Here is a 20724-nt window from a genome sequence, read left to right as displayed (position 1 = left end):
ATTAGAAGTTCGCATGACATCATGCAACCCTGTCAATCAAAGTCGCCGCCATTTTGTCGAGGTAGGTGTGTGGGGGGCTTGTTTACAATTTGCCGGCCTAAACATCAATTTTTTTTCAGAGGACTGTGCCGAAATGCATGTTGCATTTTCTCCAATACTTGAGTAAGCAGTGGGGAAATGAGTTCTTGCCGTTTGTCAGTGACCTCGCAGTGAGTTGCTTCAATTTCGGTAGGGGTATTTATTTGTTGAATTTCAGAGCAAGGAGTGAAGGACCGACTGCATCCACGAAGACCGCACACGTACATGTACATGTACATGTACATGTACACGCAACTGCACGTCAGGACATGCAAATGCGCTGCAGCTGATATTCGTGCTGTCAGTGTCAAGTGTCATTTTCTGACAAGTGACAGTGACACTGCCATGCATGTAATGATAGTTGAAAATTAAGTGTACACTTAATCAGGCATTAATGATAATAACCTGAAACAAGGACAAATAATGATGACAGTTGAATAAACTGATTTATTTAGCTGAGAAAAATGCAGTTATGCCAGTTTTTTGTTATGTAATTTTAGCTGGAGTTACTCAGCTAATGTAATTTGTTTGATTATTTTTCTCACACTCTTTGCTCTTGGCATGCTGCCCTTGCCATCATGTGGCATGCCTGTGTAACTGCAATAATAAAAAGGCATTATAATCATGGAAGTGTTTATTATTACGATTGTACATCACAATGCTATCTCTTATTGTAGAAAATTTGACCAAATTTTGTGAACAAAATAATGGCTCTCATTAGTCATTTCCTGTTTTTTCCCCCATGTGGTTGCCTGCGCGCAATTATTTTTTGTGTTCGACTGTTTCTGGTAGTGGTAGGTATCGGTTACATTTAAACAAATTTTGTGGAGTCCATATTACATTTGTATTAATTAGTGAGTGTGTAAACTAGGTGAAACTATACAAACAAAATGAAGTTATTATTCATTTTGAGGTGTTTTGTGGACCATTAACCCCTGTACAGTTCTACAGAAGTTATCAATCATAAATGAATTCAATTTGTTTTTAGTGTATGAAGAGGCTGCGTGTAATGTTTTCTGTACCTGTCTGTTCTGTCTTTGCAAGTTGCTGTAATAATTGAAAGGTAATTTTCAAGCATAAAGCTTGTGTATTTTCTTCCATCTTAAATGAAGATCAACACGCTCTCTTGAGATTGTAATTTATTGCAGACTACATGTAGTGAACTCCTTTCTGTACTTAAACACACTGTGACCACTTGTACAATTGTACATGTGCACTGTGTATAAATAATAACCTTACCAATGACACGCAAAATGTATTCAGTCAGAAACCTGTCCAATGATTGTTGCAGTTATTTCAATCGTCCCCCTTTCTGAATTCAAAATATTGATATTTTTTTTAAAATCCAGTAAACTGAAAAATCAGCTTGCTTTTATTGACCCTGTATGCTCAGAGTGCATAACAAAAGCATAACTGAATTGATTTGTGATCGTGTATTTTATGATATTGCTTTCAACGGTTCCTTTCTAGCGAGCAGAGGTTGAGGTCAACTTTGCTGTTTTCAAAGCCTGTTGCAAGGGAATAAAGTTCCTTTGTAAGAAAATTTTCAATTTCCTAACAAAAATGGTGACAGGAAATACACAACTAATACTACACAAGTCTGGACTTGAAGAGCATTTTCTATGTATTTCCTAGTATTTGCAACCTGAGTAACATGGATTTTTTTCTCAAAACGGTTTTACAATTACAAAGATAAAAAATATGGAGTTTTGCTGTAATGTTAGGTTTCACACTTTCATGTTAAGAAATTGACTATGGAGTCATAAATTTAGGGATAATATTGTGCATTGCACAATTACATGTCAGTTCAAATGGCTCAGTGTTAATATTTCACCAGGAAGTGTATGTGGCTGTTGAGCATATCAGGGTTGTTTATTCAGGTATACAGGTATAAAGGGTAACTTGCGAAACTCCAACAAAGTTTGTTTGTTTGTTTTGTACGAAACGGACAAATACAAGTTGCAGCTTGTTATTTTATACCTTGGTAAGTTTCGGCTTAGTAGTGCATTGGTTTATTTTAGATTCTTGACGTTTAATATCTGGACGTAAATCTGCATTGTGTTCCAGTTTCATAACAAATTCATTTTAATATTGGGGAAATTTCACTTCTACACTTATGCCATTGAAAATTTACCAAAAAACACTTTATAAAATCTTGTAAATCTTAGGATTTCTCCTTCCTTTTGTTATTACTGCACAGTTGCATGCATGTTTACCTCTTTACCATGTTTACAGTCACTATGGATCATTCCAGGAACATGCCACATTACTGTAGCCATGTAGCAAACAGTAGTTGAAATATTGGAGGGGTTTCCCAGTCCTATTGAATCATGTATGAGTTTCCATGGATTCCTTCATAATGTGACATGTGGCCGTGTGAGATCCATCAGCAGTAATGACTATGACTCACAATACAAACATGTATGCAAATATTGGGAGTTTAGCAGATGCAGGCTTCAATCGAAATATATGCAGATTACAATGTTTTTATCACCGACATAGTTGTTTCAGTGGACATGATTAAACCAGTCTTTTTTTTATGTACACAATCCTGATAACATGTTTACATGCTAACAGTGGAATGACTCATTTCTCAAAATGTATTTCATTAGCAATTTTTATTTTGTTTAAGTAGATTGTATTGAGTGAAGATTCTACCGCAGTGTTTGTGCATGTATACATGTTCGTACAGAATTGGTGTAACGTTGTTAAAACTGATATTATACAAATATTGAGTGGCTCAGCGTGGAATGGGAGGAATATTATCGCAAGGTAAAATCTGGACTTTTCCATTTCACGAGGCGAAGCCGAGTGAACTGGAAAAGTCCAGATTTTACCGAGCGATAATATTCCTCCTATTTCACAATTTAAAGCCACTCAATATTTGTTTTATATAACTGACATATAGATCCTTGTCATTTGATAAATTTGAACTTTTATTTCAATACAAAACTGGAGGAAAATGTATTTCTCTCTTCCAAACTACCCCTTCACAAAAGTGTTTGAACCCAATGCTCTAGCGCTGGCTCTTTGGAACAATACGCGCTACGCGCAAAGCTGAACGCGCACAACAGCATGCATTTGCACACAAATACCGCGTCATGATCCTAACTGTTGAATAGTACTTCCCATTCCCCATGGGCGGATAGTACTTTTTAATGCCGCGGCGTGAATGGGAGCAATAACGAATGTCATGTAATGTGAGTTCCACCAATCAAATGACGAGGATCTTTATGTCGGTTATATAATATTGACTATTCTCCATCAAGTCAAATCTAGTTTTTGGTGGTTTAACATGTACATCTCTGACTCTGTTGTTGCAGGTCCATGTAGTCTCCATCTCAAGGCGTGATTAAGTTTTGCAGTCGTTTCTCTGCTTGAGGGGCATCCAACCTCCTGTACTGGCTGTACAGTGGTGGTAGCTGTATGTTCTGGATAGCAGAGTCTAGAGGCAACCTTGACATGGTGAGTTCATTCCGGTCATGTTAATACATTCCAATGTCTCCTCTCTATCAGTTGTCAATGACACTGTGACCCAGACAATTGCTTGGCTATATGACTGTCTGTGGCTATTGAATTCTACTTCTTTATAATAAGACAAGTGTTATTGTAAGCTGTAACCACTTAATAAGCCATTTGCGAATAACTTTTACCCTATGCGAGTTACCTTTGAATAACATCTGGTTCACTGACTTGCTCATAATGCTTGGCACATTTTAACTTTGAATTCTCCAGACCAAAGACTCTGTTGCTGTATCACATGATTCGGGGCAAGCTCTTGCACAGTTAATGCTGGAGCTGGCAGTTGCTAGCGTAAAGCTTGCCCAGTATCATGTGATATAGCAACAGTCTCTTTGGTGTGGAGAATTCAAAGTTAAAATGTGCCAAACATTCGAGCAAATCAGAGAACCATATGTTACTTGAATTTAATTCGTAAATGACTTATTTGGACACAGCCTTACAAGGTGAGGGAGTTTAAGTGATTTTGCTCTCTGGGAATCAATTGTATCAAAGTCAAGTGGAAGTACAACGTGTTGTACTTGGTCAAATTCGTGGGGAAAATATACAGAACTGTGCTCTGTTCTGTAAAGACTAGGATTGTGACGGGCAAAAGTTGCACTGTGAGAACAAGATTGAAAATGGCAGCCATGAAAATTTGTCGTCCTCAACTTGCTCTCTATAAAGATAGAGAGCAAGACTAAATTTCTCTAATGTCATTCAGATTAGCCATTTTATGTGCCAACGCAGTGGGCAATGGACTGATGCAGTCAGCCATGGTGACAAGCTACGTGCACTTAGGGTTTGATGCATGGGTTGTCAAACATGCAATAGACTGTATGCATTAATTAAGGAGGAGATAAAGGCAATGGTTATGTATTGCGTGGGTAGGCATGAGTAAACCTATTGTGCGCTCATTGTTACTAACTTAAAATAACAAAAACCAGCCTCTTAGACACGTCCCGTGCAATGCATTAAGTCTATTTAGCACTGAAACGATGCAATTGTGTTTGCCAACATGCGAAGCGGGTCAGGCTAAACAGGTTGATCTATTTTGGATCTGTATAACTCGATTTACACAGTCATACAAAACAAAAGCTTATTAGTTGGTCTTTGATTGTTGTTGATTGACGCAGGCTGACCAGGAGGAAGGAGATAGTCTGGTCTGCCTGCAGTCCAGCGAAGCCTTCCCATTGAAACCCATGGTCAAGGATGATCCCCGCCTAGAGGTACCATACCATCAGCTCTGTGGTGAGAGTGTCACTTTCCTTGGTAGAGCCTCCGATGCCATCATTGTGTTGTCCAGCTACCGCTTGCTCATACGTCACAAGGAGTCGTTTGTCAATGTAAGTATGGCAAATTTGGCATTAAATGCATGTTACTGTGGGATTCTGTGTGATATATCTCACTGCCTGACTGACTGATTATCAATTGTGTGCTGGGCAGTGCTGTTGTATAGGATTCCCCGTAACACCAATGAATGGGCAAAACCTGCCCATTGTGTTGATCACATGCATGAAAAGACTTGAGTCTCTTCAGAATCAGTTAGAGTTTTGTGTGCTCTGCAACCAGCTTTAGTAGGGTTGCTACAGTGTTTGTCGTGTAGTGTGCACATGTACATGTAGGTACAATAGGATGTCATGAATTACTATGTACATACAAAGAATGCTGTTTGAAGAAAGGATATATTTAACATTTTCCCTTAACAGCTTATAAATTAACTTATTTTGTAAATAGCCATTATAGTAACATGTATAACGAATACTTTTCTCTCTAATCAATGCAAACATGATAAAGGTTTCATTTGCGTATCTGCTAGTATTATCATTCATACTATTTAATGTTTAACAGTTGAGTGTTATCAGTGTTCAACACTGAGTGTTTATTATACCACAGTATTGCAGTTATGACTCCAGATTCAGTGTCACTTTTGTTAGAATTCTGAATGCCCCTAGAATCACGTACACCATTGCAGACTGCCCTGATTTGACCTCATCACCTTTGAGATAAATATACAATTATGGCACACGTGACACTTGACATAGCTGGTTCATGTTCATGTACTTCACTATCTGCACAGTGGACTTTGTTCAACTATTGACTGCATTTCCATAGAACATGGCAGAGATGTCTGGCTGATAATGTATGTCTGGCTGGTTACATGTACATTTACATGTACCTGGTAAATAAATATGTACTGGTCCAGTGGAGGCCCTTTTAATCACAAAATGTGTTATAAAAGTGTTTATAGACTTGTAATAATAATTTATTGGGAAAAGCCCCGACTAATGTGAAGTTTTAAAGGTCGCATTTCTAGTTGAAATCACTTAAAGATGAATTTGAAGTTTACTTTGTCGCCTGGGTGGTCGCATGTAAGTGATATATAGAAATTAGCTAGTAATTAATGTTTTGAAGCCTCAAAAGAATGGTTATATTGCTCTCCCCTAAAATGTTTAAACCCAACCTCAGCCTGTCCAAGGCCACCCAATCCCAAACCACCCAGCCATCCCCAACCGCAAACCGCCCACCCATCCCTTATCCTAAACCACCCACCCATTCCCAAACCACCCACCCATCCCTTATCCCAAACCTCCCACCCATCCCTTATCCCAAACCGCCCACCCATCCCTTATCCCAAACCACCCACCCATTCCCTAACCTCCCACCCATCCCTTATCCCAAACCGCCCACCCATCCCTTATCCCAAACCACCCACCCATTCCCAAACCACCCACCCATCCCTTATCCCAAACCTCCCACCCATCCCTTATCCCAAACCGCCCACCCATCCCTTATCCCAAACCACCCACCCATTCCCTAACCGCCCACCCATCCCTTATCCCAAACCGCCCACCCATCCCATATCCCAAACCGCCCACCCACCCACCCATCCCTTCCCTTATCCCAAACCACCCACCCAACCCAACCTCAAACCATCCATCAAATCACACACTCATAAATATGTCTACCTGTGCACCTGTTTTGCAGTAAAATTTCCTTTGGATTTTGTTTTTTCTCCAGAATAAGCTATTCAATACATACATGTACAACCTAACTAGTCAAAATGTGTCCAGTTTTGCTACGTGTATAGATTGTAACATTCCATGTGAATATATTAACCCTAATTACCCTCAGTCCATTCAAAACCACGCCCAGGTTTTGCATAGTTTGATGGATTAGTAGGACTTTACATCTAATCCTCTTTTTAAGTAACATGGGATTTACATGGATTTAGATTAGGATAGTTCTTAAACTAATGAAGTAGGCCTAAGTCAGCTTACTATTGCAGAATCAATCAATCAGAATCAATGATTGGGATTAATTAGATTAGATACATTTAATTGAATTAAATGCCAGGTTAAACAAGATTCAACAAAAATACGTACTGTGCATAGAGATGTAATTTGATTAGAATGTTTTGACGCCCAGAAAAAATTAGAAAAAAAATTGCAGGAATTTAAAGGACATTTGTGTACATTCCCATTTCTATTGAAAGTGCACTGGTTATATGTGTTAGCTGGCTGGGTTGTGCAATGTGGATGATTTCTTTTTCATCGAAAATTGATTCCGCAGACATGTCTATGGACGTACATGTACCTGTACACAATCATATTTAGGTTAATTGATTAGATCTAGAGCCTAGGAATCCAGTTGACTTTGTATCGGGCTAACGTTCAAGAGACATGCTTGTTTGCACATCATCATGGGTTAATGATACACTCATATTGTACTGTCTATAGGTATACATTCTGCCTAGATGCCATCTATATTTAAACATTGCAGCAATTTCAAAGGTCATAATAATCATTAGCGCTCATCTGGAAATTTAGTTAAAACAGTCTGAGATGGCAGAAAGATACAATTAAACAATGAATTTCGTCTATTATACGTATTTTGTAAAAATCAATTCTTGTTTGGATGAACAGTAATTAAAAGAGGGAGAAAATGAAAAGTGTGAATTTGATTTATTTTATCTACAATTGTCTTGAAATTATCTATACTTTTGTAGTAATCAAGGTTTAAATTCCTTATGTTTTTTCAACAAACATGTATGTTTAACTTTGTTTACCTACATGTAACTCAACTACACTACAGAAATTTGGTGTTTTAAAAACACAAATATGTTTATTTACATATTGGCAAATTGCACTCACGAGCAACCATTAAACATTACAACTTACATTATAAACACGATATAATAAGCAGTATACCATGTGCCATTGTACTCATCTTGCTGCTTTTGTGTGTTTGTCTTTGGCAGGTTCCTGTGATGCTGATAGAGTCCGTAGAATGCAGAGACCTGTTCTATCTGGTTATATTATGCAAAGACGGCAAGACATATAGGTAAGCATGTTTCTGCTTGGCTACCTTCTCTGAATATTTGATCATCAACCAAATATCCATATATAACATTTTGGTTATTTAAATATTCGAAGAAATTTGAGCAGTCTCCAGGAGATGATGAAAAATATACATAGGGTTGTGTGGTTTCATTGTGTGTCAAATGCCACATGTTTGTTGGAAATTGGAATGATTGAATACTACATTATTCAAAAATGCACCTTTTCCATGCACAAACTTATTCATACTTACTTTGTGAATTTCCTTTCATTTACGTTCTATAGGTGTGCATTTACAGGTAGTTCGGAAACTGGGTACCCTATTGAAGTAAACACGGGTATCCAGGTACCCGTATAATGCAAATCCCGGAAGTTGCCTGAAGGGCTTTATGACTTTACGGTGTAAACTGCTCCTTTCGCGAGCGTCAACCGTCGCACTTGAAAATGCATAAACAGGAAATCTGTTTTGGTTTTCCACGAAGCCTGGTTTTCATTTTGAAAATTCTCCACAAATGGCATTCATTCAAAACCCTTTTTTTCCATTGTCTTAGAAGTTGCTTGGTAATTTGTAAAGTTGGTTACGGGTACCCGATCCCATAATCCGGAACCGGTTCCTGACATCAGCAGTCGTTTCTTTTTTTCTTCTTTTTTTTCCCTTCAACAATGTATTTTGTCAGAAACACCATTAGAAACACGCTATGCAGTGTTAACACGTACATGTACATGTACATGAAACCTATATACTGTACATGCAGGCCTATATCAATTCTGCTTATATCATTTTCATAATCCACGGTCTTTCAAGCCCAACTTGATCAACTCGGTTCACAAAATCCTTGCTACCATGTGTGACCCGAGAATTTAACCTTGCTAAAACCTAAACCAGACTGCAGCATGTGCAGTATACATGTAATTGAAATTCCAGGCCAACAGAGAAGCTTAACATACATCCGATTGCAATGTACATCAGCAATGCACTGTGACTTTCATCTACATCCTCTTGCAGGAAGTAACGGATACAGGTTTCCCATGCGGTTTCATTCCGATGGGACATCAAATAGTGGTTAACCAGTGCATGGACATACAATTCGTAGATATTTATGAATTTGATTGAGCAGTATACTTCTATGCCTTAGTTAGAAATCACCAAAAGTCAAACTGTAAACATTTCATATTTTTAAAACGTGTTACAATTCTCACTACTTATTGTGCCTCATATTTGTCTTATATCCTTAGTATTCTGTTGAATACTAAGGCCGGAATTTTTTTGTGTGTTTATGTAGGCTGACCTACCTGGAATTGTTTAAGGCCGAATTGCCGACCTCAACTTTTTTGGCCACATTTGACCAAAACTTGAATTAAAATATATTTTGAAAATAAAAAAGTCATCCCTATGTGTTTTGTTGGTTAATTAACAATTAAACGGGTCAGTTATACAATACTTTTAAAGGTACCTTAAAGTAAACAAAGTGAAAAACCGACAGACCAAAAAAAAAAATTAAAATTAAGCTTTCTTTCCTGTCAACCTACTGGGATAAAAGGCATTATGTAAACACAGTTTTTTCAGCCTAAAGATAATATTCGTAGTATACAAACACCTAAAGAATCACTTACAAAACACACCCTCCCCCTCCAAAAATACTTTGAAAAGGTTGAATAAAGATTTGATATCCTAGTTCCTGTGCCCTGAAGTAAAACGTGATAACAAAATCTATCTATCCCTTGATGTACAAGTCGCAAGTGTCAACCCTGAGGTGCTTATCATGACTAAGCATAGAACTTGAACCCTGGCTGAAAGGAAATGGGGATTTCCCTTCATGGGGAATAAAACTTGGAAGCAATTCATTTGGGCTTCGCGTGGGCATCAGCAGCCCACCTTCACAGTTTGAAGAGAATTTGTGATGTAGATTTATGTTTTGAAATCTTTACATTTTGATTTGAACATTGACATGTACTGGGAATATTCTCCGACAGATCTTTGAAATGTTGGAAATGTAGGTGACTGATTTGGATTTCAATTAAAGCAATCACCTGTCAGTACTAAATTTTTTTCTCCTAACAAAACAAGTACTCGTCTGTTTTTGGCATTCGCAGCTTTCAGAAAGAAATGCTTTTCTTTTCAGTTGCTTTTGAGTGCAAACAGATCATCCTGTGAGCAGACTGGCACCCATGGTTCACATATATTATCTGCTCTAAACCGAAACGGGAACCAGTCTACATTGCGAGTACTGATATTATTGGCAGACCACCACTAATTCAAAAATTGTAAAGAAATTATTTAAGTAACTAAACGTGAGCTTAACTCACTAGTATCAAATTGTCTATATCATAAATTTCTATCATACTAAGATATGACTGATCAACAGCAATGCTAATGCACTCAACGTTCTGTTTGTCTGTCTCCCTCTCTAGGTGTAAGTTTGCCACCAACGAGCAATGTCAGGACTGGTTGACGCGTCTCATGTCGGCCATCGCACCCCCCAGTAAGCTAGAGGACCTGTTTGCCTTTGCCTTCCATGCCTGGTGTTTTGATCAGATTCATCACGATGTGGACTCGCCAGGGCCAGGCGTTGGTTTCCTGCAGTCTGCTGGTAAGTCAGCTCAGCATGAAATATGCAATGGGGTCTGTGCAGGGGTATAGAGGGCGCTGTTTGGACTGCTCATTGGAGCCATTGAAGAACACATTGCTTGTACAAGTGAATCTAACAAAAATGCCACAGACTAAACATCAACCAATCAAGGCCCATTTCAATTTTTTTCAGTTTTTTTCAGAAGATGGTAAAGCATGCGTCCTTCAATATTTCCTTGAATTTAATAGTTATGCTTGGAAAAAGGTTTGCAAGTTAAATGTTTGGAGGGATCTGTAGTACTTGATTCATAGCAAGCCAGATTAGTATATGATGGATGCATTTGAAAAATGCATTTTCAAGTTGATTCACTGTGCTCTTTAGTTTTGTCATGGACATTACATAACACCAAAATTGATCATCTATTATAGGTTGAAGTAATACTGAGATTTTCTTTCGCTTTCAGGAGATATTCCAACCTATTCCTTCAGCAGTGAGGTCAGACGGCAAGGCTTTGATACGAAAGAAGCTTGGCGGATCTTTGAAAACAAGGAGTACAAGTAAGACACTGTCGTACTACATGTACATAACATTACCTTGATGTAACAGATGAATGTAACTGTTCAGTTGTCTGATTTGAATGATTTTGAATGATTTTCAAACATTCAAAAATGAAGCTATCACAATATCATGATATGTCCTACTTGATTGTATGTAAATAACAGGATCAAGCATCCTGTGAAATCATCGCACCTAGTATGCTGTTGTTTTTGAGGAAAAAAGGAAATACCATCATTTCCTTGCGATGTTAAAACCAAACTGTTGCGCTTTCAACTGAAAACTATTCTTTGCACAAAAAACAATGCATTTTCACAGTTTTCTCCCAAAGTATATCTACTAAGTTGACATTTTGACAGGTTAGTTTATTAATCTGGTTTAGATTTAGTTGTTCCTTGAATCGGCAAACACAGTTGTTGCACATGGTGTCTGTTGCCTTTAAATACTGGATGTTTTAAACATTGCGATGCGACTATTTCCACTGTTGAATTGTAAGAGCCTCTTGATTTCACTCTGTTCAATGGAAACAATATGCATCAAGTTTGCATGTTCAAAACCAGAGTGTGTTTAGGTTTTTTCCTGCAACTCTGTGTGTGTAAATATAAGTATTACGTATTCTTGTTTAAATTTTACGTAAATTCTAACAGTGATTTGGTTGTTTTGCGTTCAAGGAACTGTTCGTCGTACCCAGTCCAGCATATTGTACCAGCCTGGGTGACCGATGAAGATCTCAAAGAAGTCTGTTCATTCCGAGCATCCAAGAGATTCCCGTCAGTCGTCTGGAGGTAAGCACTGATTGTCATTCACACTCCATGCACAAGTACCCCCTCAACGGTAACAAAGGGAAAGTTGGGGGAGACCACTGGGAGGGAGTCTTGCATTGCCGAGGCAAGTGGAGGTGAAGTGGCTTGCCCAAGGACACAACATATGACCAGCAGCTGGATTCGAACCCCTGGCCCTGTGATCATGAGTCGTGTACCCTAACCACTAAACTTAAATTGTATTTTAACTTTCTTTTTTTCCTTTGCAGGCATCAGCGTAACGGAGCCGTGATAGCGCGATGTAGTCAGCCAGAGATTGGCTGGTTTGGTTGGCGCTGTGAACAAGACGAACGCTTCATGGAAAGCATCCTGAGAGCATGTAACATAGATAATCCACAGACTGCAGCCCAGGAGACCGAGAAAACAGTCAATGGAACGGCTGGAGGAGAGGCTAGCGGTAAATTGATTTTTCATTTGATGCTGTGTGTGTGTTTGAAGCTGACTTGTGACTGACTTGTGATTGACTTGTGACCGACTTGTGACGGACTTGTGATGGACTTGGGCTGACTTTTGATGGACTCGCGATTGATTTGGAATTGACATGTGATTGACTTGTGATGGATTTGTGATTGACTTGTGATTTCTTTTGATGAACTTGCAACTAACTTGAGTCTGACTTGTGATGGACATTTGACAACACATCTGAAGATCTTTGTCTCAGATATTTGTGATTATCCAACAACAAAAAATCTGTATATTTTGCAGAAACTTATTCTTGATTCCCTCTGTGTTTTTTTTTACTCTGACAGATGTGAGCCTTCTGCCTCACCTAGGCTCCAATCCCAACAACAAGAAAGTCTTGATAGTTGATGCTCGTTCCTACACAGCAGCATATGCCAACAGGGCTAAGGGTGGAGGCTGTGAATTCCCAGGTAATGTCAACAGCAATGGCCCTTTGTTTTATTTCATAAGCACTGTTCAACATTGTGTCCAAGAGCTTGTGAGAAAAAAATCACAAGGTTACTTGGGTGGGACTAGAATCTTGCGCATGGAGCCCATTGCGTTTGGAAGCTGTTTTATATAATATGTGATGTCCTTTTTTTTTCTTCAGAGTATTACCCATCGTGCGACATCCAGTTCATGGGACTCGCTAACATCCATTCCATCAGAAAAAGCTTTCAGGGAGTTAGGAACTTATGTAGCAATACACCTGACGGAACCAAGTGAGTGAACGGACTGGTCTGTTTGGCCTTTCATCCTACTGTTCCCCTTAGTTAATTTCCCAACCCCAACAGTTAAATGCATCCCAGCACATGCTTCAGAGTCTGTGATTGCTAACTGCATTGTTCAATGGGCTAGCTCCCATTGTCTCAGAATTGGCCGTTCATGCACTGGTGTTGATGGCTCAATGCAGCAAGGTCCCACAGACTTTTACACCTGATGCACTGTGTTGTGCGTCTAGCAGGGTTAGGGTTAACATATACCTTATACTTGTACAAACTGCACACTATCTTTTCCATGTCTTAAATATCTAATCCAGAATCCTTGAATGTCTTTCACTCTAGCTGGCTGTCTCTATTGGAAGCTACCAAGTGGTTACAGCACCTGTCCCTTCTGCTCAAATCAGCTCTGATGGTGGTCAATACGGTAGACAAAGAAGCGTGTCCTGTAGTAGTCCATTGCTCAGACGGTTGGGACCGGACACCACAGATAGTGGCCCTAGCTGAGTTGATGTTGGATTCTTACTACCGGACACTAGAGGTATGTTACCTCTGAAATGCTAACCGGATTACGTTCACTTTTTATTGTACTTATTGTGTGATGGCAGAGCTTTGACTTTTTTTTTCTGTGAGGCTTGTGTAATGAAATTGAATCATACAGCAATATCATAATTATGTTTGACTTGTGATGGCTTGTGATTGACTTGTGATTGACTTGTGATTGACTTGTGATGACTTTTTTGGCTTGTGATTTAGCTGTGTTTTACTTGTGATGACAGGTGATTGCTAGTGATTGACATGCAACGACTTAAGATTGTTTTATGATGATAACATCTTTTTACCTGTGATTGACTTGTGATTACTTGTGATGACCTTTGATTGATTTGTGATTGATCTTTTCTCCACAGGGCTTTCAAGTTCTAGTTGAGCGAGAGTGGCTCAACTTTGGTCACAAGTTTGGCGATCGTTGCGGTCACAAACCCAATGACGACGATGTCAACCAGAGATGTCCTGTGTTCCTGCAGTGGCTGGACTGCGTACATCAACTCCTCAAGCAGTACCCAACGGCCTTTGAGTTCAATGAAACATTCCTGGTAAGTTCAGCAAACTCAAGAAACTTGCTTTTACGGAAATCACACAAATATCCCCCATACAAGCTGAACAATCCCCAGACAGCTAAGACGGTCCAAGGAATGTTATATCATGTTTTAGATACAGTAATAGACCTTATTCTTGAACAAGTGAGGGCGTTGTAACATAAGCTTAAGTGTTACTGCAACTCAAACTTGACATTATTACACAGTTCAATTTTAAATTTACGTACAATTACAGCACCCTCATTCACTGAAATATGACTTGTTTTATCTCAGCATGGCATTGGAGTGAGGAAAGTATTGCTTACATGCGCTGTGGGCGGAGCCTAATTGATTGGTTTATTGTTCATTGTGGCCGCTCAAGTTTCAATATTGGTGGAGACATTTATGTTATGCTTTTGGGAAATAACCTCAGTACCAAAATTTAAAAAATATCCACATGCTAGAAATAAAACATGTATATCATTCAGAAGCTTATTAGCAGTATTTTATTGAAATTCAGTTTATTTCTAACAATGTTCAGCAGGCCAGCTGTTATATTCAACTAGAAATTACATTGTAATTAATCACTACACCAAAAAATCAATTTGTCTGAGTACGTATGACATCATGGTGTTTCAAGCCGATTTCTACTGCAGCAAACAAATTGAATGAATAATTTCTTTTTGAAATCATTTAGTGATAAACTGATACTTTTTATCAGAATTAAAACCCACTTCATGATTATAAATTTGTTATGCACACTGTTGATTTGTCCAATATGTTTGTCTGACACCACGGAGGAACTGCCAGTTTGTGTTATTGAAGGTAGTTTGTTTGTCTTGCGTTGTTTGTAGGTGAAGCTAGTGCAGCACACCTACTCGTGTCTCTTCGGCACATTTCTGTGCAACAGCGCACAACAACGAGCCAAACACTCCATCAAAGACCGCACATGCTCAGTCTGGGCATTGCTGGGGGTCGAGGCGCATAAATACCGCAACTTTCTGTTTGCACCTACAACTGAACCGGTAAGTAACGGTGATTGAAACATAAAATTCCATCATGTGAGGATTCAAAGTATGCCTTTTTTCCCCAGGGTATTTGTTTAGACAGACAATTTCATTGAATTTCCCAATTAAGGAATTACCGACTGTGCATTATTCTGTTGCCTATTGACTGTTTTCTTGGTTGTCAATTTTGTTATGTTGGGCTGTTATTGCCATAAGCCCCTGTACTACATTCATTGTATTTATTCCTAAAGAACCCATAAAAGCATGGAGCGCTCAGGCGGTTTGCGATGGTACAGGGACTATTGTGCTAAGTTGTGTCGTTTCCCGACTTTTATTGGTGTTCTTGTTTTCATGTCATTAGTTGTGATCGTTCCTTAAGTCCTTACTACCAAACTCAAGCAGAATGCACATCAGGTTTTGCAGTATTTCTGAGGAATTGAATGTTGAAGAGTCACATAAATTGTACTTGATATCATTTTTTTTTTAAGTAGAAATGGATGTGCCATAGTGTTATTGATTGGTGTTGCATTTCATGCATGAGGGATTGTATAGACCAATCTGTGTTCGCTATCAATTCTATCACGAAGGCCCTCTTCAATTGCGAAAGTATTGTGGAAGTTATTGTTCAGATAATTCATCACAGGGCAGTTGCTTTGTTCAATGGTTTCTTCGTTGAAGCAGGTCTCCTGAGTGGACAGTGATCACGTGCATGGATTTGACTTACTAGATTAACATTCATTGAAATCCTCTGAAAATTGAATGTTTTTTTCTGTATCTTTTTGACAGGTCTTGTTTCCTTGCTGCCATGTGCGCACAATGCACTTCTGGACAGCAGTTTTCCTGTCCGACTCCACCCCAGCCACTTGCGACGACAACTCAAGCTTCCTGCAGACTGCCCAGACGGCAACAGGCGAGGGCGCCAAGCTTACCCGCACCCGATCGGTCGACGACCTTCACAAAAGCGAAGAGGAGAATCATCGGGGCAGCATCGTGGAAGGCGGGCCATTAGTCAGGCGACTGAGTGATCCCAACCTGAGTGAGTTGAAATTGGATGGAGGGAGGATTGGTACTCCACCGCAGACACGTAAGCTGGCTGATAGACCCATCGGAGGGGCAGTCTTGAGAGGAGAAGGAGATGAGATGGAGTCTACTCATGATCCTGAAGGAAGCAACAACTCCGCTGAGGAAGCCGCAGATCCTGATAACCAGGATGTCAATCAGATTGAAGACTCTGCCGCTAGTAGCGAGACCGATCTGAACAGTGAGCCTCTAACCAATGGCCACTCTAACGGACTCCTGAACGGAGATTGTACCGACAGCGATCCTGATGATACAATTCTGGATGAGAATTCTAGGACCTCAACTCCAAAGCGCTGTCATAGTAGCAGCCAGCAGACTGTAGATAAACCCATGAATGGCTCGACAGATACACTGACTGAAGAGTTGATGAGTAGTAGAGACGGTAACCCCGAACTCAATCATTGGAATGAATGCAATGGACATACGGATACCAGTGATGTAGAGGATGAACACCAAGTCTTTGAATTGAAGGCCGAGTGTGAGATCACGGCGGCAAACAGCCTTCCATCTGACAACAAACAGCTCGGCAAATCAATCAGCATCAGCACTAGCACGTCTGACCTGACTAGCTCAACTATCAGTGGTCACCCGCCAGATACGACACGCACGTTGTTCATCTCAGAATCCGCGTCTCTCCCAGAACTCGGCATCCAGACCAATTTGCCAAACGGCGACAGCCATCACGTCCGGCACATCTCAAGCTCCAGCATCCAGAATTTTGTCTCAGCTCCCTCAAGCCCCGTCTCCAGCGAGTCCCAACCTTGCCTGACCCCTGATTTGGAGATGCTCACGGCTAAAGCCTCAACGAGTGGCCTGAAAGTCGGCCGTCACTTTGATGAAGATGGTTTGACCACGATCCCAGCCCCTGGACAGGATAGACTTCTGGGGATCATGCACAGACATCAGAATGAGGTTGCGGTTCTCAGACATGAGGTCATCCGACTGCAGAAATTACTGCAACAATCCAGTCACATGAAGGCACTCTTCCCCCACGTAGCACTCAATGGGGTATGCCAAGAGGAAGTAGTGAGTAGCGAATCTATAGAAACGTAGACCTGATCCGAAATACTTGACTTCAGCTTGCAGTCACTCACGAGCCAATTGAAGCGATTGAAGCTCTTTCCTATGGATGCGTGGTTACTGCAAGCTGCAGACAAGTCATTCGGATGCAGCCTTAGTTCTAGAGCAAAGAGTTCTACAGCACAAGAGTTCTATAGGATTTTTACCCGATATTAGTGCAAAACATGAAACGGAAGTCAGTATATATTTACTGGATGTTAGTGGAAAACAAACATGAAACGGTAGTCAGTTAAGTGTGGTGTTATCCAATGTTGGTTCAAAACAGACATGAAACGGCAGTCATTAAGGTATACATTAACTTGATGCAAGTGCAAAACAGACATGAAACGGTCAGTTGAGTACCGGTATACATTTACCTGAAGTTAGAGCAAAACAGACATGAAACAGCAGTCAGGCGTTAGTTTACATTTACCTAATGTTTGTTGCACATGCCGTTCTTTTTCCAGGTGGTAGCCAGTGAGTTAGAGGATGAGAAGGACCGTGATGCCTCATCCCGCTGTGGGTCCATCACATCAGACATCTCATGGGAACAGGTGGATGAGACAGAAACTAAACGCACGCTGTGGATTCCTGACCATGCTGTCACGCATTGCTTCAAATGTAACACACAGTTTAATGTGGTCTACAGAAAACATCATTGTAGGTAAGGCAATCTGGATATATATCCAGAAAACAAATGGTCTGTTGTAATAATTGTGAGGCACTTTGAGACTTTGGTGTAATGTGCTATAAAGTAAAGTAATTTACAGTCACAAGCTAATATGACCCATCAGGCTGGCGTTTATCTCCAGTTTCCTTGGCACGAAATAACAGAGAATATCTAGTCCCTCTGGATGGGATGCCAGTCCATCACAGCCTATTCTATTCCCCAGCTATAATGATGCATCTCTTTAAAACCCTGGGTGGAGAGAGGCAAGTTGGGGTGAAGTGGCTTGCCCAAGGACACAACTTTTGACCAGTTGCTGGATTGGAATCCTGACCCCTGATCATGAGTCACGAACCCTAACTACTTGGCCACTCAATGTTATTATTACATTCTTGTTTGTGCAGGAGTTGTGGCCAGGTTTTCTGCAGTACCTGCACTGGTTTCACAGCGCCGATCCCTCATGAACAACTCTACCAACCAGAAAGGGTCTGCAAAGCTTGCTATGACATGCTGGACCGCAACAACAGTAGGAAAACACAAATGGCACCTGGCCTAGGCTGAGTGCTTATACCTACCAAGCTATGATTTAATTTGAAATCCTGCATATGTTAGTATTGTTGTAATTTGGTCAGAAGATATGATCACCAGTAGGTTTGTATGGAACCTGTGCTTTCTCAAATGCATAACCTTTTTACTGACAAAATTTATGTCTTGAAAGAGTGACTTTGTGTTTGAGAAAAGTTTGTCAAAGTATATATATTTGTTCATTAGTATATGGGTCATTCAATAAATTTGGGGTCCACATTTTTCCTGTCCGTGTTAACATCTGACATCTATGATTGTATAATTTTGATGCACTCTTTAAAACACTTCCCTTCACAGAGTGATTATGAATAGTAAACTACCTATCCAAGAAATAAATCATTTGAAATAATTCCTAATGATACTTGAGTGGCAAAACACAAAGTACCAAGGTAACCGGGACAGGGAAAATGTCACACTTTGGACCCTAAATTTATAGAATGACCCAGATATGAAATTGGATCTGAAAAATGAGGTATGTTATGAACATGTTCCAGATTGATCTTTTAAAAGCAAGAAAAGTGTTGTGAATTTAATCAGTTGTTTAATACCATTTAATGGTTGAACTGTTTAAAGGCATACTTTTGTCATTTGTCCTCAAATTAGAAAGTTTCTCTGAATCAACCAAAATGTGTATGTTGTTAAATCTGGTTTGGTATGATCTGAAATTACAGTCATTTTCAAAAAAAAAATTAACAAAGAAAGAACATGGGACAAATCTGAAGTACTGAGGTTGTAATACGTCATTCCACAAGCTTTGGTGCCCTAAACTTAGGTTTTCCTGGATTCTGTATAGATACATACAAATTAGGCAAAAAAAATTCTTCTGCTTCCGGTTACCTACCCTATTTTTACGGCACCGACCCTTAAACTGTTATCGACAAGTTAAAAATATAAATTTCAATGTTTAAAAAATGCCCCACCCCCTCCCCCCCCCCCAAAAAAAATCTGGTTGTCTTTTCTGTCTACACGAAATGCCTCTCAACAACCTATTTACGTCAAAAACGCTTGTCTATATTTGTTTGCCTACTGCTATTTGTTATTTTTGAGAAGAAACCAAATTTTTACAAGTTCCTTTTGCGATTACCAGTTCCCTTCGCGGTTCACTTTGCGGTGATGAACACACATGCGTAATGATCAATGCTGTACTGGTTCCTGCAGTGCCGTGCACTAAAAGGGCCAAGGAAGGCATGGTGGAAATGGGGCTACCAGTCGATGCATATGGCTGGCCAACATAGCGTTTTGACACCATAAAAATGCCAAACGTCGATGGAGAAAGAAGATTTCTTCAAGTTAATTCACAGAATTAACTGTGTACGTATTTTCCGTGTTCATGAATTTATTTTGAGTTTATACCGCTCATACTCGCAGCAATACAGCGCAGCGTGTCTCCTTAATTTCTTGCAGTAACTCGACATTCTTCGCCATCCACAGTGTATCATGCAAGCAGACTGCGTGCTATACGGACAGTCTTGGTCAGTTTCCCGTCTTGACTAGAGTTGCTTTCCAAGCACAAATGAATAAAGTTCACAAATGAATAAAGTTCAGGCTGAATACATGATTGAATTCCCCATTCAAACAGCACAAAAAAATTGGCCCCCCCCCCCAAAAAAAACCCTTTCCGACCTACTGACCCTATTTTTGAAAAGCACGTAATCGGAAGCAGAACAAGTTTTTGTTTGCCTTATATGTCTGTTGGTTGTAGCGTATTTGTTAATTTAACCTGAACTAAAGGATATGTACATGTAGGTTTCAAATCAAAGCTTGCTACAAGAAAGGGTGTGTTTTATTCAGCAACTTTTCAAACTGACTAATATTTGCCCCTGTTCTACCTTATCCTCATTTAGCTTGCCCTGTATTGTACACTCATCAGGTTGCATTTTGTTTTGAAGCCACGGATACTGGAGTTGCCACTAGCGCTGTGCATTTTACGATTAATTTAGTATTCAATTATTCCAACTTACACATGATCGCTTATTTGAATATTCAATTCAAAATATTCGAATAGTCAAATTCACTGATCAAGTTCAACATGCGCCAGCTTAAACGGCTCTGGATATGCATGCGCCTGCGCTTGTTGCAAGTTGACAAAGAGCTTATTGAATTAATGTAAAGAACAAGAAGCAGTGGCTGATATTTGAACAATTTTGAAGAGAAATTTGAGCTAATATTCCTCATGGAAGCTCTCCAATCATGTGTGAAACGGCTTTCAACACAAGTGTGGCATTTGA

General features: G+C 39.7%; 1 protein-coding gene across 7 annotated transcripts in view; it reads left to right on the top strand.

Moving 5' to 3' along the window:
* LOC119732503 (myotubularin-related protein 3-like) overlaps positions 1 to 20108 on the top strand; it is a 44363-nt gene extending 24255 nt beyond the window's left edge. For 2 of the 7 annotated variants that reach the window (XM_038206029.1, XM_038206030.1), the window contains exons 4-18: positions 3402 to 3543; positions 4713 to 4922; positions 7838 to 7920; positions 10329 to 10507; positions 10950 to 11043; positions 11713 to 11826; positions 12072 to 12259; positions 12612 to 12734; positions 12914 to 13025; positions 13368 to 13563; positions 13931 to 14116; positions 14953 to 15123; positions 15892 to 17211; positions 17712 to 17908; positions 18316 to 20108. In XM_038206029.1, the coding sequence (XP_038061957.1) occupies positions 3505 to 3543; positions 4713 to 4922; positions 7838 to 7920; positions 10329 to 10507; positions 10950 to 11043; positions 11713 to 11826; positions 12072 to 12259; positions 12612 to 12734; positions 12914 to 13025; positions 13368 to 13563; positions 13931 to 14116; positions 14953 to 15123; positions 15892 to 17211; positions 17712 to 17908; positions 18316 to 18472 (3369 nt within the window). In that variant the 5' untranslated portion in view covers positions 3402 to 3504 and the 3' untranslated portion in view covers positions 18473 to 20108. Of the gene's footprint in view, positions 1 to 26; positions 229 to 3401; positions 3544 to 4712; positions 4923 to 7837; positions 7921 to 10328; positions 10508 to 10949; positions 11044 to 11712; positions 11827 to 12071; positions 12260 to 12611; positions 12735 to 12913; positions 13026 to 13367; positions 13564 to 13930; positions 14117 to 14952; positions 15124 to 15891; positions 17212 to 17711; positions 17909 to 18315 lie in introns of those variants that run through there. The other 5 variants (XM_038206034.1, XM_038206032.1, XM_038206028.1 and 2 more) reach the window with 5 other exon arrangements.
* Positions 20109 to 20724: the final 616 nt, after the last annotated feature.

The sequence above is a fragment of the Patiria miniata genome, unplaced genomic scaffold, assembly GCF_015706575.1.
Source record: "Patiria miniata isolate m_02_andy unplaced genomic scaffold, ASM1570657v1 HiC_scaffold_24, whole genome shotgun sequence".
Lineage (NCBI taxonomy): Eukaryota > Metazoa > Echinodermata > Asteroidea > Valvatida > Asterinidae > Patiria > Patiria miniata.
The sequence above is the reverse complement of the archived record's forward strand: the minus strand, read 5'-3'. Positions and strand labels throughout refer to the sequence as shown.